At 32.0% G+C, this 27,462-nt stretch overlaps 1 protein-coding gene across 5 annotated transcripts; it reads right to left on the bottom strand.

Annotated features, from left to right (window-relative positions):
* Positions 1-299: 299 nt before the first annotated feature.
* Hex-A (Hexokinase A) lies at positions 300-27,222 on the bottom strand. 5 transcript variants are annotated; one of them, XM_068761386.1, is made up of 9 exons: positions 26,771-27,222; positions 12,727-12,889; positions 12,343-12,524; positions 12,092-12,265; positions 10,854-10,953; positions 10,128-10,317; positions 9,129-9,334; positions 7,600-7,826; positions 300-3,158 (listed from the first exon to the last, which is right to left on the bottom strand). In XM_068761386.1, exons 1-9 carry the CDS (start codon positions 26,795-26,797, stop codon positions 3,069-3,071), a joined length of 1,359 nt encoding a protein of 452 aa, XP_068617487.1. In that variant the 5' UTR covers positions 26,798-27,222; the 3' UTR covers positions 300-3,068. The 5 variants fall into 5 exon arrangements, with proteins under 5 accessions (XP_068617487.1, XP_068617485.1, XP_068617483.1 ...); XM_068761384.1 differs by lacking the exons at positions 10,854-10,953; positions 26,771-27,222 and adding exons at positions 11,678-11,777; positions 26,093-26,160; XM_068761382.1 differs by lacking the exon at positions 26,771-27,222 and adding an exon at positions 26,093-26,156.
* Positions 27,223-27,462: the final 240 nt, after the last annotated feature.

The following is a 27,462-nucleotide window of genomic DNA, read 5'->3' on the forward strand; positions in this document are numbered from 1 at the left end:
GTGTTTCTGAAGATTTATAAAACAGCATCAAAGACAGTGTAACTCTTCGTTGCTTAAACAGGGAAGTTGTGATCACGGTGGATTTTTTTTTGCATCAAAAAATGACTTATTTAGCCAAGTTTCTTTTGTACTCATGAATTTGGAACTAAAAATCAATTTATTTAATATGCATTAACAAAGGAATGGATGCTGAACATTGTACAAGTGGCCCTAAAAAAGAATGATAGAGTACATAAAGCAATCAATATTCTTTATATATTATAATGTCGAAGCAAAAACATTTGAACAATAACAAACTAATTTTCATTTATTGGTGTTTATTGGTTTGTAAAAATTTGAGCAAAAACAAAAACATAAAACATTTTCACTTGTACATAAATGTTTAATTTAACAATAAGTATCTTTTTGTAAACCTAAATACAATAATAAAACGTTTAAGAGGTAAGAACAGACAAGAAAGGCGACAAACTGAAAAAAATTCGTCGAAAATGTTTAATAGTTATACCATATGAAACTAATTTTCGCTTAAACATTCTGCGTACAAGAAAAGTTTGAATGACTATTTTTAGTACCATATGACCTTGCCTAGCCTTATCCATACCTCTTTAAGTTTACATGTACTGTGGTGCATAATGAAAAAAATAATTTCTCCCTTGAGATTATTCATGTTATTTCCTTTGTAATATTCATATGAACATAATTATAATAAATAAAAATTGGTCTCAATGTGCTATGTATTTACTGGTAATATTAATCTGGCACATACATAAAGTAGAAACTATTGCTTTATACACAATTATATTAACACCATAAACTAAAACCAAGAAACATTTCATTGCATAGAATGCAATAACAAAATTATGAATACACGTATTTAACATAAAATGCACCTATTTTCATAACTAGGAACTATAATGGGTGTGATATATTGAATGTTTTATGCTGAAGCCAACTTTTACTAAAATAAAGAAAAATATCCTCTTCTACGTTATTCCGCTTGTACAGTTAGACAGATGATTGAAATTAAAATCTACATCAGAAATTATAAACATAGTACACTACAATTAAGGTTTACGTCAAAAATAATAAAATACAAAAGAAACTAAAATGTAAACAATTCTACAGTAAGTCCTAGTTCTATCACAGTAAAAATTCAAAACACGCACATAAGTCTTCTAAATTATTTTCGATTATTAATAAGCCTTGTTAAAGACATAGAAGATTGTATCCCATTTTCTATTTATTGAACGGTTAATTAAAATCTGATAATCAAAATCATAAAATTAATGATAAAAAATAAATCGATATCAAATAATTACATGAGTTAATGATCTTAACATGGAATGATCAACATAATGAACCTATAGAACGCGTACCTACTTTAAGCGAAAGATTACAACAGCGTCGCTGAGATTCTTGCGGGTATTGCTATCTCTACATTCGTTTAACGTGATCAAAGTCTAGGCAACTTCGTAAACAAACATTTTTTTTAGAAAATGGCATCATACAAATATATATCATCCAAATATCAAAAATTAGAAAGATGTTTTAATATTTTTCGTTACGAAATATAAACGTTTTAAAAATATTATTCACTGAAATAACTTTTGACTCATTGCTGAGGTGTTCTTTGTATGATTTGTATTCTCCAATAGTCTTAGTACTCTAATTTCGAATAATTAGTGTACGACTTTTTATAAAGGTGAAAAACGTTTATATATTTCTAAAACAGTGAATATCAAAGACAAAAATATAAAAATTAATTTTAAAGGTGTTCAATAAAATTTTGCAAGCAAATAAAAATATCCACCTGTTAACAGGGATAACAAATTGACTCACAATATTTCTTGTATCTCCTTCATTCAGGACATTTTATTAAGTATGTTGTTTTTTGTGACTAGACTAAACTAAGTTTTTATTTTAATAAGTACGCACGAAATTTGTATTAAATAATATGTCAAAAAAGGTTTTTGAAAATTGTAAATTTATGTTTAATTCGTTAGTCACATTAATTGTGGCTTTTTGCATCAAATATGAGTATCCCCTGGTTTTGTACATCAAATGCAACGACAAAAGCTTTATGATCATATTCGACGTGTGTGGAAGGCTCCAAAAGTCTAAGCCTCTTTCTACTTACCTTTTAAAAAAAATTATTGTTTGGACCGACCTATATTTTATTTAACTAAATACCTGGTGTAATTTTGAAATGAATTAAAAATTTAAAGATACACCATCTTGTGAAGGGCCAAAACTTTATAATTTCAAATTAACTTTTTATATATTTAATAAGCAGTACATCTTTTGCATTGCTGTTACTTTCTTCCCGTAAAATTTTCTAGCACTCAGAAAACGTAATACCTAACTAATAGCTAATATCTTACTAATTCATTTTTATAACAAAACGCTCCGAGGAGTTAGAATGCAGTTTATACTTGTATTCTGACAGTACAAAAGAACCACTTGTACATCCCAGACAAGCTTAATGTATTTGTAAAGCCATTTTTACATAGTATTTCAAATTTAGGCATTACACTACATTTTAAGTTTCGCTCACACGTCACCATTTAAAAGAATAAGTGCAAGTAATATCAATGAAAACTTAAGCCGCAGCAACTGACACTTATGAATGATTAAAACTTGAAGGTTAAATTTAAAAATAGAGGAATCTCAACTACGTTTAAAAACGTAATTGCCGATACCTGTTCGGCGGTATTAATAAATAATCATCCAATTTAATTAGTGTATATAATCTGTAAATTTATCAAATAAATAATTCTCTATTTAAAATACGATAAAATGTTTCCTATGACGTAATTAAATCCAGCAATGACTTTTCGCCATTTTATTTAGTCCATGTATGTTTGCTCATTAAGTAGTTAGCGGTTTAAAAATTTTCAACTTCCTATAAATTCTACATTGTACCAACCATGATAAGAAAAGAGAAAATCAAGTGGTCCTCTCAAAAAACGAAACTTAACAAATAATACAGATTTCATGACAAATTTTGTGGTTTAAATCAGACAAAAAGATTTATAATGGGCTATATGATACACTAAGGAGTGACTTGGTTACGCGACGGCCAGGCTTTGACGACAGGCCACGGCTGCAACTAACGCCGCTCCGCGGCCGCTGCCGTCTTCTGAGAGCATCAAGTCGAACTGGGGAAAGAAAAAACATAAAATTAACACAATTTATCACAAAAATGTTTTTTATTGACTTTAAAAATGTATGGCACATTATATAATTTAATCGTAATTATTACTGTCTGTTCTGCAGAATGCGCTGGATCAGCGATTCCCAAAGTGGTCTATATCGACCCCTAGGGGTCTATGACAACCTGCAAGGGGTCTACAGCAAAAAAAAATTTGGGGATAGATGAAATGAAAATGGGGGTCCACGATAGTGGATCTCAACACATACACTGATAGTACCTATTTACTTACATCATACTATCTTATAATATCAAAACATTCACATTATTTATAAAAGTATAAAATTTATTACATATGTTTAATAGAAAGAGGAGTAGTGAAAAGGGGGTTCAGCGCTGTTACCAATCTCCTAACGAAAAAAAGGAACAGACTGGACATCATTAGCCGAGGAGATTTAAGATTAACCCTTACAGAATTGACGCCAAATGTTGATAATTTATTATTAAAGTATCAGGTTCATCCTTCTCACTAAAAATGTTGAGTTATTGCTTATGTTATTTTATTTATAGTTTATTTTATGTTTATTTAATATCACGTATATTTTACATAACACACAAAATTTTATTTTGAGTAGTTTTAATTTAAAGTCAGTTAATAAATGTATAAATAAACATGTGTTTTTACTTTAAGTTTTTAACACTATACTTCAGTACAGTTAGAAATTTACAGGAAATCAAAATCAGGTAAGCAGGGGTCTACCCAACACAGGAAAACATGGCAAGGGGTCTACGACACAAAAAAGTTTGGGGAATTCTGCGCTGGAATATTGCTCCCTGTTTAGTAATGATTTTCATTGTTTTGTTGACTTTGATTCATTAAATTTTCTTAGTGAGATAGTTTCAAGGTAACAAATGTAACTAATTTTAGGTTTTTAAGTTTGTAATTTCTTACTGTCTTTAATTTCAAAAAGATCATGGAATATGTAACATTCTTGCATTTCTCTTTACATACACAAACTATATCGTCAATATATTTTTTATATACAGTGATGTAAAATCTAAATTGTGTTAAGATTTAGTTTTATTGTTATATTTGATTATAGGCAAAATAATTGTAACTACACTGTCTTTACTCTGCGGGCCCACTACGATAATATAGTTGGATGATTTTGATTAATAAATACATTGTTCATTGGTTTAAAGTAAAGCATATTACTTGTGCTCTAGCAAGGAAGACCTTCGCATAGTTAAAGTGTACATAGTGATAAGTTAAAGGTGTAATGAAAGCCTTAAAGCTTTTACACCTATTTCCAATTATCCTGTATAAAGTGATCACTCTGAATTCTATTGGTTTGCAACAGGCCAATAACTTTGCAATACAAAGTCATCAGGGATATTTAGTTAATCAAAATTAATTTAATTGTTAATTAAAAATCGCTATGTATGTAGTAATTCGAATCTTGTAAATGCTTTTCCAGACTATATTATCATTATTTTTTATTATTTCTGAAACCATCGATCTTTGAATAAGATGTACTATATGTTAATTTACAATATATAATTTATAATACTATAGCATTTACATCTATAGTCAATCATTAAAGATGAATATTATATGAATGTTGATTAATAATCAATGTTAATAAGAATTACCGGAAGGTTGCCCCAATTCAGATTTTTAAGTATAAATTTCAGTTATTAATATTTCTGTGTTTAATGATTTTATGGTTTACTAACTTGGCAAAAAAAATCTGAGTGAATAAAAGTGAAATAAAAGGTTAATATCTACAACAGTTATCTCAGCGAGAGTTAATTGTTTTATTGATTCAGGCATAAAGAGTGTGTTACTTTTATTAGATGATGTCTGTTTTAAAACTAGATTTACGGGTAATTTGACTAAAATCCGTATTTTTAATGGGTACATTAAAATACAAATATTTGTAAAACTTTTTAGATATATGCAATATCTTGTTCTTGTCTTACTCTTCCACAGGAGCCAACTGAGTGGGTTTCAGCTTTTGCCACCAATATTTGATCGACAATATTACACTTGCAATACAAAGTATTATTTCGTCTTGAAGGTCACCTTGTCAATTTAACTTAACAATGAAAAGTAGTAAAACAACTTAACTTAACAATGAAAAGTAAGTATTTCAGAGGTAAAGAAACCTTGTTATACCTTCCATTTCAGTGTATACAGGACTATTAGAAAAACTTGAAAAATCAATGAATCATAAACCCTAAGTAAAAATCAAAGATTTTAAAAAAAGCGTAAAGATAACATATAAAAAGAGTTTTCAAAATTTAAATACATAACAACATATTTAAACTATCTATTGTTTATCTGTCCCTGTAGACTTTATACTGTCCTAAATTATTGGCCTATCATCGCATTCAATGTTGTGTAATACAGGGATAATTTGATACCTATTTTAAAAAGGTATTAAAACTTTGAAGGTTTTTGCTGATAAACGGGAAATACCTTAAATAGATCAAAGTATAATAATCTCCTTTTTAAAGCTTTTACATTTATAATCATTCACCCTTGATAAAACTATTACCTATAGACTAGATTTCAACAAAACCAATTTTATTTCTCAATATTGCGTCATAGGAGGTGTGTCAAGCCAGTGAAGCGTATTCTCTCGGTATTAAAACATGTTTGTTATTAAGCGATAAATTTTGTTTTGTTTGCGTCACATTATCAAATGAACATTGAACGTCGCGTTCGAGAAAAAGGGGGCTTGGCTTCGAATCATTTATCACTAGAGATAACCAAGTTATTGAAATATATAAGACGTAATTTAACCCTTGTAGCATATGTTAATATAATCAAATTTTAATTGTATCTAAATGTAGTTCAATGTCACAAAATTAATTAAAAAATACGTATTACATACATATCAGTTGGTATGAAGTTTACATATATAAAACGAACGTTTGTAAATATGTGTTTAACTAAGAAAATATTTTGCAAATCACCATACATAGCTACATGCTGTGGTGCTTTCTGCACTTCTCAGCTAAAAATGAAAATGAATAAGTGCGTTATTACTGTTTTAATAAAATTTATAGATTATGATTTTAATAAATGCTTGCCTTTAAAATCTCAAAGAGTCTTTCTACTATATGTGTAATCCAGTAAACTCCTTAAGATAATACCTATTTAGATTTTGTCAGAACGAGATAGGAGTTTCGAATAATGTTATTGTTTCGGTTACCTATACATACATATATGAGGTTTCCACCCAGTCTGACCCATTACGATATCTCTGAAACCATAAAACTTAGAGATTTGAAATTTGTTTGGAATATTCTCTTGAGGACAAGACGATAAATTATTTTACAAATTTCTACTTGCAAGGTGGGTTAAGGGGTATTAATAAAGTTTGCAAAACAGGCAGGGAACAGCTTGTTATTTATAATCAAGCAGAATGAAGACTATTTTTTGGATATATATTATTAGAAACATTTATTTTAAATGGCTTTTTAAGTTCTGGGTATATAAATCAACTTAGCAATATTATTTTGTTATATATGGAAAAAATCGATTTGATGAGATTTCGTCTGCAAAGTGGGCTGAGTGCATTAATTAAGTTTGGGTAAATGGTGAGGTAAGCTTTTTGCTTTTTCTCTGATGATGTTAATGCTGTTAGCCTTAAGGCTTTTACATATTCGTCGGTTTTGAGTTCATGGAGCGGAAGGGTCCGTGAACTAGTTTTAAAAACTAGAAACTAAAAGCTGGTTGGCCGTCTACCAGTTGCACGGGGACGCTCACACGTTGCTAAGGCACTTCGCGGTAGAGCTTTGACGGGAAGTGTTCTTGAGGGTTAGGACGGCAGCGTGGACCACAGGCGGGCCAAAGAGGGATCCGGATCCAATCACGGTCCGCCCACGCTGTTCGCGGTTAGGGAGCGGGCGGCCGCTAACTAAAAACGGGTGTTGTGGCGTGGTGGGTGATGTTTCGTTCTGTTCTGTAGAACGCGACGACCTGTGTAAAGTGTTGCAGGTGCAGTGGTTGCTGGTGATGCCGAGTGGTTTGCGCTTGCAGTGTTGTGAGTGTCTGCAGGGGGTACGGTGCGGCGAGTGTTCTGTGGAAACCCTCTGATGGGCGTGAGGAGAACGTCTTTAGTACGTCTCTTGGTCTTTACTGAGATGCGGGGAGATTAGCGTCAGGCGCTGGCTATTAGAGGATTGGGATGTGCGGAGGCCGAGTCAAAGTAAGTTTTTGAGCAAGCCAGAAAGAACTCTTGGACCGTGGGGAATTTGAGGTTGCTGTGGAGGTCTACGTTGCGCTGGAACCATTCCGCCGCCGTTGCTATTCGGGTGAATGCGAGGAAAGCTAGTATTTTTATACATATATACAAGCCAACTGCGTAGTATCGCTTCGTAACGTCACGAAGAGAACCGTAATTATGTAAAAAGATCTTATTAAAATATATACTAACGTGCAGGCCGGGGTGTACAAGCTGAGCTATCTTTTCGCACATGAGCGTGTGGAAGTGTGGGTGGAAACGGTAGACGGAGCCGTCGATGCCAACGGTGACGCGCGGCTCCGCCATCTTGTTCAGCAGCGTGGCAATACCCGCCGACACCAGGTGTGCCGCCCGCCGCGACACGCACTCGCACACGTGCCTGACCGCCGCCATGTCAGCTTCCGTCGCGTGCGATAGTCCTGTAACAATAACATTACGCTCACGCAAGCTGCTTAATCTTTTGGGCTCTAAATACTACGCGACCAAAAAAGTCTGACGGTCAAAGTGAGACGAATTACTTTTATGCTAGATTAGACTAAGTATTTAAAGCGCAAACAGTAATAAATTACAGTATTTTCTTGCATGGAGATGAAGAATGTTTTTTTGTGTAATTATTACTAAACCTATAAAAAGAAACTATATAATATCTTCGATAATAATAAATTTCCAACTGTTTACACCGAAATTTTATATTAATTTCTCGGGGCCATTGTATAATGCACCTTCGGTTTAAATTAAAAAGCCTGGCGATTTCCCAATTCAGTGAAACAAATGATGTAACATTCGAGTCAAAGCTTTGGAAAGGTCTCCTGCTTAGTAACTGTTAAGAGATCTCGGTTAACAAATCCAGGGCTGTGTGTGAGCACACTGGGAAAGATAAACAAAATAGGATTGCACTTTTCCACTTCTAGACAACTAAATTGATGAATGAGCTGTAACTAGTTTTACTACAAATATTTAGGCTCTATTTTTACATTACAATTACATAACAAAATTTTACAATTAATTTGTAAAATTATCATAAGTTTTTAATGTATCTGTACTGCAAGGTGTTATAGATCAAGCACTCTGACACATCAAACCCAAATGTATAAATTTCAATAGGCAAATAGAGCTAATCCGTTATGAAAAAACAGTATTACCATTTTCAAAGATAGAAGATAGTTTATAGTATCCTAGTGTTTTAATTATATGCGGAACATTATGTTTATATATGCAAATTTAATATGTGTTGCTGTTTTTGCAAGTATGAAGAATTATAAATAAAAAAAAGTCATTTTTATATACATGTAAATGTTTGCTAATTGATATTTACAACGAGTCTAACAGTTACAAAAAAAAAAAAACTAATAATGATTTTACCAATTAGATGTAAAATCGCTAGTCTTGTGTATGTAATAGTAATCTTTAAAATTGTGCATAATTATGTATAGCTCTGTGTAGTTGTACACAATATGATATGAAGAAGTTAAGACCATGTGGACTATGATCTACCAACTGGTTAGAGTGATTCGAGTCAGTTACTGGACTATCCTACTATTTAAAAAAAACGGACAGAAGGGTATGGAAAAAACTTGTCATAGATTCTGCAAAGGCATTTCTAGCACAACCTTCAAAAATCAGAAAAATGATTGACATACTGTTAATTTTTCTTACCCCATGGTGCTAATTTCATTCCAAGTTAATTTTTTTTTAAATATATATAAACTAATATCACTAACCAAGTTCTTCAAGGACCTCCATGCAGCTGGTGTAATCGCCCAATTTGTCTGATTCTATTTCAGAAACGTATTTCGTGTAGAAGTTGCCTCTCTCGAACAGTAGATCAGAGCCATGACCACCAAATAACAGACCCATTCGAGTGAATTTGACGAGGGCTAGACGAACCAGTTCGCCCATGTACATGCCAGATATCATCTTCTCCTGTCTGCAAAATTATAAATCATATATACATAACAGAACATCTTGGCAACATAGGTTAAAATAATTTGCAGAATACAGAAATTTGTCAAGTAATGATTACGACAATTTTATATTAGAAGATAATGTTCGTATGTACAACACGAACATTATCATTACATCATGTGTGTGACGAATAATATGATGAAATATTCTCTTTAATTTAACGCTTGTCATGTATGTTCTGACATTGATAAAAAATTAAGGAGGTTCCGTATATATTTTTTGCGATTATCACTTAAAGCGATGAAAATGGTCAAAAAATGCACGCAGTAGAGTCTCGATAAAGGAAATAAGTATTTATTAAAAAAAGAAACAAATTGTGATTGTCATGAGATTTCAAATAAAAAGGTTTAACAGTTAAAGTGTATTACAAAAAAAAGTTTTCAGGTTATCTATGCAAATAAAAATATCTAGTAATCGTCAAATTTGACCATTTTTTTCTGCATGGTAGAAAGAATGTCAATAAATGCCAGAAAAATAGTAAAAACCACAATTTTCTTTTCTCAAACATTTGTCGTCTAACCAAACAAAAAGTTAGTGCTAGGTTTCGCAATGTATGGAACAGAAAACTAGTTTTTGTATGTAAAAGTGTCCATTCTGTAATAAGTTTCATTTATTTTTGTATGTTGGATCGCGACAGCCCCATAACTTTTGAAAATGCGAAGTCTGTTTCTGTCTGGGGTAGCTTTTTAATAAATATCAGATGAAAATGGAATATGAAATAAAAAATGGGACAATACTCTTTATGTTATACATACATTTGCTTTCCTGGATTAATAGAGTTGACGTCGACTTCCCGATCGAATTCTGTTCGGATAAAGTCTAAGGTACCGTCGTCTCCAAAAGCGCCCCATTCAGTGTTGATAAGTAACTCAGGCTTGCCGGGCTCTCCATCGAATAGATCGCAATTCTCAGTTTTCTCGACGTAGCATGCATTACTTCCCGTTCCTAATACGTAAAATTATTGAAAATCCTTTAGTCCACAAAATGTTAATTATATATTAAATACTTTAAAGGAAATTATTATCTAACCATACATAGCACATGCGATTAAAGTTATGGTGTGTTCATGATTGATAAATGTACTCTATTCAGCATTATTAGATGACATGTTTATTAACGATCTGTGCAAATTGGGAATCATCATGCAATTATCCATCATGGTGGTTTATAAAAGAAAGTTATATTCAATTAATTTCAATGAAAATAATTAATGATGATGTTTATAATCAATGATAATTGTAATTTTGATACATATGGCGTGATATTAATGAGAAATAATTCAGTTTAATTGCAATGAATTCACTGCTATTGGTTACTGAAAGTAGGCAGTAAATTATTAGTAAAAAAAAGGTGATATAAAAAAAAATTATGAAATATACAAATCACCAAATCCCATGAAACTACGTGATTGTCACCAAATCACTCAACAATTAAGCAAGCCAGCGACACAAACCAAAACGCCATAATCAATTATAACCTACCCACGATGAGTCCTATTTTGCAGTTGTGATTTTTCCACGCACACGACATCAATGTACCCGTAGTGTCATTGAGTATAGCGCAAATATCAATCTGTACGTCCTACAAGAGTGAGAAAACATGCAATTTTTAACAGAGAAATCATACCAGTGAGTGATAGACCCGCGATATGTTGTCGATGATTATAGAGGATTTCAACAGGCTAGCATATTATGTTCATTGAAATATACATTGTTTTATCAAAACATATTAATAGTTTCTATTATATCTTTTTATCTGTATTATAAATACATATTTTTTGGCCTTATCTAGAAGTAGCATGCTATTTTATTTGTTTATAGTTGGTATCATTAGTAAGAAGCGTTAACCATACAGATTTTATGCAATATACAGTATTTAGATATTTAAGGATATGGAATAATTAATAGAACTCCAAGTCATCATTATTAACATTGTTGTGACTATTAAAGCATACGTTTATGTTTCTGGCATTACATTTGCCGCATGATAAAATTAGCTGTCGCCATATTGTGGTGAAAGCTAAATAAAAAAAAATAAGATACTGAATTACCTATATTAACCATATTAAAAATAATAATAGCAATACATTTTCTGTGATAAATGTACATTAATCTCATTAAAATATTTTTAATTGTTTCAGCTGTAAACATTCAGTAATGCATTTACATGTAATAATATATGTCTGTTCAAAAATAAACATAATATGCTAAGGTTTAAGGTTATTGAAAGCCTCTATTGGCTCTCATGTCAGCTCCAAGATTCATGCCTTATAATGCTAAGAGAGCTGAAACCATCGTCAACTTACCGATTATAATTCCTATGCGACAATAGGGGTTTTTATGTGCACAGGACATAAGAGCCCCGGTTGCATCGTTTAGAATGCCCATCACGGACAACGAAAGGTCCTGTAAAAATTTGGCCCCTTATTTCCAAAAAAATATTTTTCACTTGGACAATAATGTATTTTTTCTTATTTTTTATTATTAATTATTTTTGCAGAGGAAATCTAAATTATTTCAAATATTCCAATATTGGTTAAGACCCAAAATATGTACTAGATAATAAGATAATGAATCACATTAACATATATATTAATTTTAATATATGAATAGATAATGTTTTAATTTAATAATATAGATAATAAATTATTTCCTAAAAAATATTAGTTTTTTATTACGTAACTATTATATATCTGAAAATAAAGCATTGGTTGACGTACCCCTCGTCTGGCTATAGCATCTTTGAGCCCTTGAACTACATCTTCCCCTACAACGCCACTACAGGAAAATCCTTTGGTCCAACGTTGAAGTATGCCCTTTGTAAGCCCTAGCTGTTTTAGCGGGAAGCTGAACGTGAAACCAAGCGCTAATCGCTCCTCGTACACATTGTGCTCCTAAAAATTAAAAATAGAATAATATTAAAATATGAAGACTAACTGTTATAATTTAAAAACCAAATAATTACACTTACCTTCATAAAATTAGCTAAACATTCGGCTATATGGTCAAAAAGAGCCACTCCCGTACCGGTCATGATATGATTAGGTATAGCGTAAATTTTAGATTGCATATCGAAGTGATTTTCGCCAAGGTTAATAATCAATACTCTAAAATTAGTACCTCCTAAATCTAACGCCAAAAATTTACCTCGCTCTGAAAAAAAAAATCATCGGTTGTATATATATACAGATAGCATATCTATTTATTTTTTTACTGTATTGCATTAACATAAACAGATCTCAACATTTTTTATACGTCAATTTGATCACATTGATTAGCTTGGCCAAGCAGGAAGCCGCATTAGTTTGTTGCGAGGCCAACGTGAAAATAATTTTGTAGCGTATGTAAAAATTACCTTTCCCATTCGGCAAATCCTGTATGTACGTTATCCAACATTTAACGATCGCTGAAGCATGTGTATCTTTACCGAGTCCTTTCAACAAATCGTTGTGTAATCTGCTCATTATCTCCCTGATCTGTTTATCTGATAGGTGAAACACCTCACACTCTTCACGAATCTGTAAAGTATTTATCCAATAAATTACAAAGAATATTGTGTTAATAATAAATTAAACAAAAATTTTTAATGATAAATATAAATGTACAATATCTTGAACAGCAATTGTAATAAATAATTTATTTAAAAGTCTGCGATTGCGTTTACAAATATTTAATTTTTTTACCCTTCGCGCATATCCATAATATGAATTATGTATGATAAACAGTCATTGTATTAACTATAACACGTCTAGCCAATTAAATTAAGCCGTTAAAAAACAATTTTTTCCAATTGTTACATACATTATGTAAGATTATAATTATGTGTAATGAAAGTATCCTAGCTTTAATTAAAATCTATTTTATAAAACAGCTTCTTAAATTCAACAATAGATATATTATGGAGGATAATATTTAAAAAGGGTTTTAAAGTGCAGTGTACATTGAACAAATTTTCAAAGGGAGTGCATCATCACTAACCACATCTTTTTATTTCTAATATCATTTGCCAGATATTTAAAAAGAATAAAAGCACAAATGATTCACTAAAAAAAAAGGAAATTGGATATTTCGAAAAATTCTTAAAACAAAATTACACTTTAAAAATATTCATGACGCAAAAGGCGTTTTGGGTAAACATATAATAATAACACACAACAAATAACAGTAACAGTTTAGTTTGTGTGTTATTATTTCTTTAAAATTAACTTATAAACTGGGCATAAAAGTCAAGGCGGTCCAAACAAATACAATTTCCGTGCGCGACTTAGCTATAGCGGGCAAACCGTCCATTATCGCGAACGAGTTCCACAAGGTCAAAGCGGTCATTACAAACTCTCTACTACTTTGGTTGCTTTCCCATCAATTCAGAACCGGCAAACACTAAGAAAACTTATATAACGTAAAATAATATAATGCCGTAATATGCTCACCTGAGGTAAATTATTCACCGCCATACCCATTTTTGTTTTTTGAAATAAATATATTTTCCGAGTTATTGTAAACCGAACGTAATGTCGTCTACAACACGACCAACTAAATCAACTATAAATTGAAGAATACGGTTACGACGGCGTTGACCGTCGAACGTGCTTCGAAATGAACTGACTAACGTGCACGTTTCATTCATGATAATAAACTATTGTTATCTCTTTCGTATGTGCCAATATGCTACACGCAAGAGGAGTATAGCCAGTATGCCTAGCAATATAAAAGAAAAATTACGACAACCGATACATTTGACAAGCCTTTTTTAAAATCCCAATAAGAAATTGATTTGTCCTACTAGATCTTTTTCGTGGATTATCAGTTTTTTGGTTTAGCCAGGGAGAGCAAAAAGCCGTTTATCTATACTTCCTCAGGCGTGCCTCTTTGTGTATGGACGTGATTGGCTGACGTGTGGGCTTGTTCGTGACGTCAGTTAAATTCCTCGAGTCGACGTCTTCTATATTTACAATTGCATTAGTGTGGCACCAAAGGGTAGTGTAATGAATTTAGACTGACGAAATGCACCAAATTAAATTGTAAAAATTAGCTTGACTTTTGAATTCAAAATAAATAAATTTCTTTAAAATTATGAATACTCATGTAAGAATTTATTTATGACAAGCTCGAGGTAACAAAAACATATTATAAACAAAAAAATTAAAGGCTTAAAATTATGGTAGATAGTGTTCTTATGTTAATTGAAAGTTATGCTGTGTATGATAAAAAAGCCTTTTAAAATGTACAACTCGGCACTTAGGCTGCGTGACCTTGTGTTTTTTTTATGCAATGTCAGTAAGATTTGTACATGTTATAGTGTATTGTCTTATTTATGACGTCTTTCAATTATGTATACAAAAAGATTTAAATTAAATAATTATTTTTCTATCATTAACATCAAGTAAAAAATATATTTTAGGATTAGTACTACTCTATAAAAAAACTGATTATTATGTTCCAGAAATAAAATGTGGCCACCCAGAGGACTATGTACCGAGTTTCGCTGCAAGATCGAATCAGCTTCAAGAATTGCTCGTCTATAGTGGCAGTGTGCGAGACACACCCTCCATGAAACCGATGGCTGTTAGAGCCGAAAGGTTCTCGTATGGCAAGCATGAGCCAGTAGATGCAGCTTGGTTAGGTCGACCTCGTTGCTGGATATGAGCAGCGCAATACCGGTCATCGTGATAATCTTTGGAGTGGCCTATGTCTGTCCTATGGTGTGTCTGTGCCTTGCAGTCTATCGGCTAACATGATGATTTCGACTATTCAGATTATCTATTCAGAATTCATCTTTACAATAATTAGTATTATTGGAACTACTGTGCATGTTTTATGATACGATATGCGAACGTAGTACAAAGTTCGACAGAACGCAATGAACTGTGACGCCAAGGCTGACCACTGGTATTAATTATTTCAAATATTGATTAGGTAGAGGTCTAATGTTAACCTTTACAGTTCTATGACATTACGATATAGAGTGAATAAAGAACACTTGCAAGATCAAATATGGTGATATAACAATTTATTTTTGTACGCCTCGTGTCAGGACTAACTGTTTTGAATATTTTCTTGGCATTGATTCTTATACGCCTTGTTTATTTCTGAATGTCACGTGATGGTTACGCGTAGAATGAAGAGAAAGCAAAAAAACTTAAATTCTTAGATATGGAAAATTTTTATATTATATATCAGTCATGGTTAAGTTTAGGATAGTACATTCAGGTGAAAATATTATAGAGCGGCAAACTATTTGATTCATTTCTATTATTCTATTATATTATTATTCATTTCAAAGCAAAATTAAATTTAAACACGCGGTTTAATCCCGCCTAACAAAAAGCTAGCTAGAAGCCATGTATTCCTAATCACAATTCTAATGTAGCTCTTATAATTAACAGAAAAAACAATTAATATATAAATGGCAGATTTCCTTGGAAGCAAATTGAATAAAATTTATCAAGAATCTAATATACATGACATAAATCCGATTATTAAAAATATTACAAATTAGACGACATAAAAAAGCAGACGTCCCCGAAATCAGGTGCAGACAGTTTTATCATAATTGGTTTGAAGTATTTTGATAAACCAGCAAATCGCTTTTTAGATACTGGTTCTTTCTGCACATTTACTGATAACACTATCTAATATAACGGATAATAAACTTTCCATTGCAATCTTTAAAAACATAGCAGAAGAAAATTGATGTACTATTACAACAAAATAATGTATTTTTTTTTAAATGTTCGTAATTTATAACAAAGAGATTTTTCACATAATCATAGACAATGTTTCAAACATTTATAAAATCAGGTTCATTCAACTCAAGTGGTAGGGTACTTTTTACGTTTAAAATTAAAACTTAGTTTATATGCGAATTTCGTAATTAAGTTTTTTAAACTTTATTAAATATTTTATTAAAATCATGTACAATCATGGTTAGCATGAATGTAACTAGTATTACTATGAATTAAAAATTTACAATTGTGGAACTTCTTTACGTCTACACGGCTTTTTAAATATTTGTACGACACAGATAATGAAGGCGTGTGTGTTACATTAAAAGACATATTTCGTTTGCTAAATTCGTGGCTAACAAATTATCAATTCGTGTGAATAACCAGTTAAATCCAGTTTTACCTCATTAAAATTTTGGACAAGTGTTACGTCAACCTTTGCACGTTTTATAAGCAACCTACGTCCGACATGATGTTTAAGTTTTGATTTATAGTTAACACATTTTAATACAAGAACATAAACAATTTTTTGTTTTTTAATCTCCTTTCACTGTTAATCTCCAGGATTTATAATACAATGGTGGTACTTATTACTGAAACAAATAAATTCTTACTTTTGTTTTATGACGTATTAGATTCCCGTACATTTATTATTGATTATTAACTTGAACCTCGAACTGAATAAGCATGAAATAGTCAAATTATAAGGTTAAATGAAGGTATGTAATAAATAATAAACAAATTCTAAAATAACTAACGTTCGAATTTTTCGTTATTTCCTTTTAATAAAGGGCATTAATTTCCCAAGTATAAATAGGAAAATGTATAAATAATGAACTTAAAAAATTATATTACTATATACTATAAGTTTTGTAGTTAATATACAGATGTTTTGTAAATATTGTACAATTATAAGTGTGTCTATCTACCGTCTAGTTGAGTATTCCTGTTGGAAACTTAACAATATGGTAAATATTTAACTGTCTGATACTTACGATGTCTCTTGCTTGACGCATATCGATTCGTCTTGTCAGTCGCGCAGACTGAGATAAAAAGTGATGAACGAGTAGCGTTGGCGTCCACAGGGTGCTGTCATAAATTCCACGGGGCACCGAGATACGGTAGATATCCGCGTACAGACAAATACCGGTATATCCGAGACCGTTTAGTCGTTCAGAAGTGAAAGGAACCTGATTAGCGTTCGGCGCGGCGCTGAGCACTTGTACTAGCAGAGGGTCACCTTGAGACGACGCGGTCGCGGCGCATGTGCACCACACCCTCTAGCGGTCTCCCCCCTAACTTCTTTGCTCCCCGCGTGCCTTTTGACGTCACGCCCGGCCCCCGACCGGCGCGCCGCATTTTTGCCGTTCACGTGATGCCCTTCACGCAATCCACATTAAAATAACGCAACAGCTGTGGACGCTTTATGAAATTCGATTCGATAAGTTTGTGAAATTCTATACCTGATATACTTAATAAATGACTAATAAGAAACATATCCGAAAATTTTACTTATTTTCTTAATCTTTTGGATTTGGTGGATATTTAGTGTAATAAACTTTATTTTCATTTAATTCACTTCATAATTTAAAATAATTATTTTTCTTAATTTAATATTAATAGATAATAATTAATTCTGTTTTGATGTGAAAATTTCGGTAATTTTTGCTCAACAAAATATATGAAAGAGCTTATAGATAAATTTCTGCGACAAAACAATTATATTTTTGATTTATAGATTTTAAAGATAGTCGTCATAAAATAAGCACCAAAATTTTATTTTTTGTATCATATTTGTTTAGTCCACAAAGGCTGAAGAGATATCTATGAGATTGTATTAAAGTGCATAGAGTAATCATCTAACGAATTTGTCCTAACACTAATCTAAATAGTTAATTGTCTATTACCCTCAAGGTTTTCTTCAAATGACCTCGAATTATGAAACATACCTCCTTTGTTTTACTTTCCTTCAATAGTGAGCAGTGTCGTGAATCAATAAGAAGCGCAGACACTTTCGATTACTTAAAATAAAAAATAAATTACTAGTCTTAATTAATTTAAGTACATATTAAATCATAACTGTTTTTTACTGTTGAGTCAAAAACTGTCTATACCGTTCAGACCATTGGGTTTCTATAGTAAAATTTCGTGTTGTAGGTAGCATATATAAATCGTCTGTTACATCTGTTACAATATTTTTACATAAATTTCTAATAAAATTCAAATAAAAAAAATTCAAATCACTTTCAATTTTTTTTTCAGAGATGGGTTTAGAACAATCTTTCTATTGTCATTAATTACGTATAATATTTAACTTATAATATCCACACGTTTATAGTATGCTTTGCTAATAATTACAAAATTAGTTAATGATTCTATTTATTTAATTCATATCAGGGACGATGAGTCAGCGTAGGCGCAGGTTTCTTAGAAAGCTCTGTTTACGTCGACGTGACGCCGAACATGTTCTCATGTTGGTTCTTTTGCGGGTTTCCTCAGTTCAGAATCGATTGCGAAAATCCGTGCATAGCATTTTGGGTGACCTTGAGCAGTCTCATAGTAGCCGAAATGCAGTCAATCAATTGTAGGCTTTTTTGCTAGACTCCTAAATATTTACATCAAGCACTTACACCTGCTGAATAATAACTCGTGAACTTTTACAGTGGTCCACTTCTTAAAATTTATTATAAGTGATATTGATTTTTCTCTACTCTCCTTACAATGTAGTTTAATCTAAAATATACGAAAACTTTATGATTTTTAATTTAACTCTTATTGATGTAAATAGAGTTATTAAAAAGGTTAAATGGCACGTTCGAGGTTTTACTATCTACATCTAAATTATGTCCAGATCATGTCGCATCCATTGAGAAATGTCATAATGTGTATAAATATTGTGATTGTGTTACACATCTTATTATCAATAATCAAGTGCATCAGTATTTTAATTGTTATACTTCTTAATTATACGATTTTATTGCATCCGGTTTTTAGTACGCCAATAATTTTATTAATAATTTTATTGTATTTTCTTTGTTATTTGCGCTTTTATAAATATTCTAGTAGTTTATGTTATATTAATTATTTGAAGCCTTATCTACACAACACTTTTAGGTTTTTTATCAAAAGAAAGATTTGCTGCATAGTACTAAAAGTATTAAAGTACGATAAGACCTAAAACGTTAGTCATAATGTTAAATGGAAAAAGTAAACGTCACTGTGACTCAGAATTAATAATGATCATTGGTTGTAAGCCTCTTTTGGAGGTAGGCTAGGTACAGACTTATTTCTATATATTTATTACGTTATTGTAGTTCGTATTGTAGCACCATCTGTTGAGTGAACTGCGCATCATTTTTTGGCACAAGAATCAAATGAAAACCGATAATAACTATTGTTTTATATATTGTTCTTTATATTAGATTATTCTCATTAATAACATTTTGTGATTAATAATTAACTGGCTTAAAATTATTTATTAATAAACAGGACAGCATTTATAACTAACTACTGAGGACTACAATTTTAATTAGAATTTTTTTAATTTACATTTCATTTTTTGTTTAAATTTTTTAAATTTTATATCAAAAAAGAGAAATAAATACGAATAGAAAAGATCATTTACTGCATCCGACGAATATTACGTTGTTGTGATTTGTTACTGTGCTATTAGCTAATGTGCACCGACCCCGAAAAGAATTAGATGCTGCCACACAAGAGCAGGAAGAACACCAGCATAAATCACCACACGGACTAGCTACGCCTATGCAAGAGGACCGCTATAAAGAAGAACTCTAAGAAAGAAGTAGACTTCAACATCAAGAGCTAAAGAGGCAGCTAAAACGACGGCAACAGCTACGAAACGAGGATTGCTCCTCCCAACATCGCCCGAAGGGACGGAGAAACGGTGTATCCGAGTCACATAGGCGCGCCACGTAATATCAAAGTGGTGCGCTAGAACGTGCAGAACTAGTAGGGGGCAAAAATTTTAATTTTAACATGCGGGCCTCCAATTCGCGAGTTCTGTGGCCGACGAAGTTATAACAGCCGTACAAGGCTAACAGAGCTAACATCTAACAGAAACTAGAAAGATTAGCAGATAAAAATAAAGAAAAACCAATAAAAAATTGAACTTTACGTTTGTTTTTTCTTTGTTTGTTTTCTCCAGTCGAACTTATTAACGATGTGGATTTTAAGATAACACATTAACAGAAATCGATGAATAATCACTAATCAATTTTCGTGTAAGTCGATAACAATTATTACTCATGGCTTTGTCTTGTATTGTTATTTTCGCAATGTATTTATTTTAAAAAAGAAAACTATTATTATATTTAGTAATTATTGCTGAGATAAACTAGTAGACCAGTGTCGTTTTTTTTTTATAAAATTATTCCATCAATAAAGTACAGGTGTATACGAGACTTTTACTACAACAATGATTTATATGAAATATTTCATTATTTTGTTGTATAAACATGTTTTTCTTCGAATTGACGAAGGCCCGCGGATTGGCAAGTAGAAGTGGTAGTGGGCAGCCCAAATAGCGCGCAGAATAGTCATTTGAGCCTTAAAAAGTAGAGACGAAGACCGGCAAACGGCCGAATAAGACATTCACCCCCGTAGTGGACAGATGACCTTGTTAATGTCGTCGTTAGACGCTAGATGCAATCGGATTGGAAATCTGTGGAGAATGCCCAGGTCTATAAGTGAGCGTCTTACGGCTTAAATGATGATTAGCATTGTTTTGATCTATTACAACATATATCACATTAACATTTAGATCAGAAGTGGTAAGTGTATTCGAGTCGAAAGCATATCCTGCTGGATAGCTAAAACAAGTGCAATATACTACTATCTAGTCCTAATAATTTTATCGTAATGATGTGAATGTTATCTTGTATAGTACGGTTTATCATTATCTGCGCACGGTAATATATAGCAGAATGATGGCGCAAAAATTTTTGTGTATATTAAAAAATAAACAGCCTTTTATCCACCAACTTTATTACGCTATGTAAAACAAGTATAGCTGTTGTTACATAATTAGAAATAGGATGCATGAAAGGTAATAATTATTCAGCAGTTGGGGACAATTGCCGCACTCGATTTTACAAAGTAGTTACTAATAAAATTACTGAGAAAATATTTATTTTATACAGCATCAAACGAATTCGTGCCGTGACATATTTGAACTTAATTTGTAGCAATGCATTATGAGCAGCCATAGAGACATTAGCATTGCCATAGAGACGTCCTGCTCGTGGCAAAATGTTGTTTAAAAATAATTAGCGAAGACGATCTAAATGTTAGTGAGTATGTGATATGAAATACACGCTAAGGATGACAAAACATTTCCTTTCGTCGTCATTATCAGTATGGCGACTGATAGACGCACACTGCAATGCTTTGTGGTGCCCGCGTCCAACAACTGCCCTCGACTTTGATTATGTTTCGGTCCACCTGGCGAGGGAGCCTACCAACGTATCGTCTTTCGGTTTGAAGTTGTCGCTCGACATTTTCTTTATAATCGCATAATACAATAATAACAACGGATAGAGCCATGGTAAAGTCTCCTTGGGCACTTTGAATAGGATTGCTAAACGCGTGCCGTTCAAAGTCTAAACTTCAGAGACCTTTAACCACAGTCAATCTAAGAAGCGTCCTCCCGAAAACCTTGGACTTTTGTGAATCAGTTGCTACTGTATGATAAGTAATATAACAAAGAAAATGTTTACGATTATTCTTTTATATATCCAGAGTGATTGGTTGCAGATATAAAGGTTTTAAAGAGGCGATGTATAGCTTCTTTGGTTTTTTATTTATTATTGTATGGTACACTAACTAAAAACGAAGAATTTTTTTAGAAAAAATAAATAGCTTGCTGACAATATAGTAACACGGAATTTTGTCAAAATTCGGATTACTACATATTATAATCTAAAGGATGGGCAGCACCGTCTTTTGCGTACCATAATACCACACTGCGATCGCCAACCTGCCTGCAAAGTGTGATGATTCCGGTATAGACCCTCACAGATAAGTTTGGTGGAGGCCTATGCGTTGCAGAGGGCGTCTATAGGTAGAAACGACCAAGACAACGACATATTAAAATTAATTATTGTTTAATATGTTTTTTTTTGCGCATTCCTACCTCTACCGTCAACTGTCAGGGCCTTTTCATATATAAGGTAAAATTTTTTTAGTTTGACTTTTTTGCATTTTCACTTATTCTTTTTATTGCTTAATATTCGTCCCTGTCGACTTTGTACTGTCAGAAGTAATCAGCCTGTCGCATTCCAATAGAGTTACAGAGTGAACGCTTCATACAGGGTTATTGGCAATAGATGTTAGAAGTTTTTAAGTTTTTTTTTTGATATATGAGTAGAGCATTCACCCCTTAAAAGCTTTTACACCTATAACTAACCATACGGTGTAAGAGATTTCCACCTGGGTACTGACTCATCACGATATCTCTGAAACCATAAGGTTTAAAAACTAGAAATTTAGTAAAAATTTTTACTTCTTGAAATAAAGATCAGCTAAGAATGCATTGTACGAAATTCCACCCGCAAAGCGGTTGATCGGTCGTTAATTTAAAAAAAATTGCATACATAAAATAGAATTAGCTTTTAAAGACTTGGGTAGAATATTTTTGGAGTAAGGAATTATAAAAATACACGCGCAAAAGGCAGCGTCGGGCACGCTAAGCGGGCGTAGGATGGTTCATATATATATATGTTATTCGATTCTATAAACCAAATGTGAGGAATTACCCGCTTGCTTTATCATGAGTAGGTGTGTCAGTACTTCCTTATCGCATGTGAATGAATCATGCTTTATATTAGTATGTATGTATATAGCTGTAGGACTGAATACAAAATATCCTGCCAGGATAAAATGTTTCATCCCATACAATAGGGAATTTGTGGAGATGGAACATTCTATAATTTTTTAAATAAACCTTTTAAAAGTAATTATATTTTGTAAATAACTTTTTCTGGAATGAATTCATTAATGTTAAATTATTATTTTATGCTGTTTGTTATTGGTCGCACGAGGATATTTTGTTTAGTAACATGTACGCAAAAGATTATATTTTTATCATACTAGTTAAAACGTTAAAACTGTTATTATATTTATTTTGTACGTATCGTATTTAATAAAGGAAACTATTTTATTATGAAATTATTTTTTATAATGAAATTTTATAAATTGTCGGATTTATATAGTGGTGATTTAGAAAATAACCGTGTCATTTTACCCTTAAATGAGTCTACAAGGTGACGTATTTTCACACGTGATGTTTTTAATTAGTGTGTTTATGTATGTATGTATATTATATGTTGTCACTTTATCGTTCAGTGTTTGAATGTTTAATGCAGCGGCATAATTCAGACGACTTAGTTTATATCTAGTTTGCTTAATTCATATTATAATTACAATTTTATTAACATACTTAAGGCGATAAGATTGAGAGGTGTACAAATGTTGCCCGCATGGATATATAAAAAAGAAGAAACAATAAGATAAATATTAAATCAAATGAATTTGTTTTAATAATAATCCATTTTTTCTTAAAGCTATTAAATCGTAAGTCGCGTACACTTGTCATTTTATCCCTCAAAGATAGCTACAGGAAGATAGGCAGCTTGGCTATTGCAATATAGTATCATGGTACGCAGAGGACGCTGCTGTCTATCCTTTCGAAACCTATGTGTGAGCAGTGCCACTCCTATGTAATTAATGCAAAAATTGTGAGTTCTATAACATTGCGTCCTGGAAATCGAACCCACGACTAACGATTGAAAATCTCAGTGCTCTATAGTTGGACTGCCGCGGCTTGTTGTGTTAACTAGTACGTGTTAAACTGATACGTGTTAATATTTTCAATAACGTAATCGATATATATTAGGTACCTATAAGTTGTCCAAGAACATAAGATTATATTTAGTCATAAATAAATAAATATAATCACGGTATTAAAAACCACGTACAAAATATGTTATAACATTGTTAAGAGTGAATACCCTTTTAAAGCTATAACTTCTATAACCAATTATCCTATATAAACTACAATTCATTAAACAATTCATGAAACTTTAAACGATGCTGTTATTGATAGTGCTCATAATTCAGAAAGCGAAATTGAGGAGTCTGAACATATTCAAGACATCCCTGTATCAACGGAAGATAATTATTTTTTATCTCGACATACTCAGAGAAATGGCCCGAAAGTGAAATAGTGTAAAGTACCACCATCGAACGCAGTAAGGACCCGAGCACAAAATATTATTTAACATTTACCTGGAGTATAAACATATCTGGAATCAACCCATTTGTCATACACAAAGCGAATACTGAGAAGACTTTGACATATACAAGACGTATTTTCTTGAAGAAAATAGCTGCGGCACTTGTGGAAGATCACCAAAAACGTCGCATACAACTACGTGCTGTACCAGCGACAACAAAAAGACGGCTCCAAGGCGGTTTATCAATCGACAGCTAAGCGCGGGCGCTGTTCATCATGTCCTAGAAAGAACGACAAAAAAGTGCCACCAAAATGTTTCAAGTGTCGTAAATTTATTTGTCAGCAACACCCAAGGATTTACTGCGTCGGATGCAGAACAGAAGATTCCGCTGATGAGGCTGAATAAACTTTATTTCTTAAGTTGATCTTGGCTATGCCAAAAAAATTAGTTTAAAGAGAGGTTTACTGTTTTTGTTTTTTTTTTTATATTTTTAATGTCATAGTAAGTATTTGTTTCTTAAAGTTAAGTATATTAAAGAACTTTATTAATTACTAAAGAAATCCATTAAGTTTTATTCCTTTTTGATACTCTTTTCTCAATATTTTTTTGGGGTCATTTAAGACCCCATGCGCCTAATTGAGTGATTTTCTTAATGCGCCTAATTAAGGGTTAAATAAGTAATTATTGTGTAGAATAAAACAAAATAACTTGCATAATTTTATACCTTTATCGAACACAAAATACACGTATAGATAGGTTTTATTATTTTAAATCCAAAAGCAGTCAGAGTAATATGTAACGGGCAAAGTAAGCTGTTCGTTTTGAAATAACAAAGCAATTTCCTCAAGCAATCGGGGGATTTACGGCCCTAGCGTACACGTGCGTAATGCACATTATAGACACACGACGTACGTACACGGAATAGGTTTTCCATTCTTCATAATGAAAAATTGGGATATACATTAAAACGTCGTAAAAAGACGGCGAACGAAAACAAACAAGTCAACGAATATTCAATTTTATAATAATGTAATTTGATAATATCAAGCGAATGAGAATGTTCGGCACTGTAGGTAAACCCCGAATCGAAAATAAACGTCTCGAGTGACGGTTCAAGCGGAAGTTTAATTCCCGAAGTTCTGGTACATCGTTATTCCATAGACTGTACATCTTAGCAACCAAGTGATCTTCGGCCGACCAGTCGAGTTAAATAAACCGTCAAGCTCGATATGTCCAAGACTACTCTTCCAAAAGAGCTTAGTTACATTCTATCGAGAATTGTTAAAGTTAATGATAAGAAAAATAATAAATGAATATGTCGAAACGTTTCTATTATTTTAAAGTAATTGAAAAGAAACGAAAGTCTGAGAGAAATAATCTCGATAGAATTTCATTCTTGTATATTAAAACAACCGAACTAAACTAGATTTAGACGTAAGTTTTTTTTTCATTGGTCAATTGAAGGCAAAAGCGATTTGAAAGTTTCAATAAAGCAACATAACAAACATCTCATTGACAGAATGTTACATACAATAAAAGACATCAAACATCGAACGAAACCAAATAATGAACTATATCGTTGGAGCACTATAAGTATTGCACATCAGTTTAAATTGTAATACTTGACTTCAATATTTACTCCAAAAAAATGGAACCGATGTTTTACAGTAACATTATAAAAAGCGTATTGATGAATGTTTAAAAATTTTTTTTAATTAAAATTACAGTTTGCTGTTCATACCTTTGAATTTAGATTTGATTTCTTGCACCGACGTTTCATGCATTTTAAACTAGGACAAATCCAAGATTGTCTGAACGATTCGCCATCCTATAAAAACGTGTATTCATGTCGTCTTAAATTGTTAGACTCCATTCTTTACAAATGTCACTCTGCATTGAATGATCAGTGGCTTACCTTTTTTAATTATGGAATAAAGGAAATAAATTGTTCTGCTTGTTGTTGCTTGAGAAAGCTTGTCTACATCGATTTTTTTAATATTTAAATCAAGTCATCTAAGTTTAAGATACGCAGTAACAATATTATCAAATATATTTTTGTCAGTAGATACACAATATCTTAAATTACAAGTTTATAATTATTAAAAAACTGTATAAATTCACATATATAAAAATAACTCGTATCCATAACATGTTTGGATACGAGGTATTTTTTTAAGTATATTAAATTTGTATTCTTTATAACAATATTGTACTCACAAAGCAACTACGTATTTAATAGTTATCTCTTTCACATTCTGTTTTATAAGATACTTTAAACAAAACATGATACATAATACATCCCGAACGTTTAGAAAAACAAGAAATAGTTATGTAATGCATACATAATGTCTTAGACATGAAAACTATATAATATGTGCAATTGCTATTATTGTTTTTATGTTACGTGTTTCAGGTTTACCTTGTTATTCACTATGTCCTTCGGCATCTTCGCAGTTCTTTTAAAAGCGTGGCTCGTTACACACTGTATCACAATCAAGAAAGATATGTCTCGAGTATTACGCCGACAAGTCTTTTCTATGAAGTCTCCACAATAAAATCCTTTATCTTTGCTGTTACCACAATATAATCTTTATCTAAATTGAGACCTGAATTGCCGCTGCGACCACACTGATATGAAGAATAAAATTTATAATTATTGTAATATACGTGAGGTCTTATTAAATAAAGAGGTTTTTATCCTCTTCGACAATAAATTAATTCACTTTTATGGATAGATAACATCGTTTTGTTCACATGTGGCGGTCTTTCAAGAACTGAATAGGAACTTTATCCATTAGATAATAAAGCAATCTACAAATGCTTTGGCGTATGCAAGAATAAATTTGGATGCTACCCAAGTACTCTGAGCTTATTTACTGTATAACATATATACATATACAAACACAAGGCATTCTTTATGAAGAACGTTACAAAAAATACTTTCAAAAATGTTTTCCGCACTATTTCTAGAGCACCGTACTTCTTTAATGTCAACACTGTAAGATAAAATAACTTTAAAATGTCTTACCGCTTCGAGCAATGGAAAACATGTGATCTATATAACTTCACTTGTTTTAACAAGGAAATGTTGGCTGTTATACTAATTAAAAG

This window comes from Battus philenor, unplaced genomic scaffold (assembly GCF_028537555.1).
Source record: "Battus philenor isolate CCGP_79_NKW_IND1 unplaced genomic scaffold, ilBatPhil1.0.hap1 SCAF_14, whole genome shotgun sequence".
Lineage (NCBI taxonomy): Eukaryota > Metazoa > Arthropoda > Insecta > Lepidoptera > Papilionidae > Battus > Battus philenor.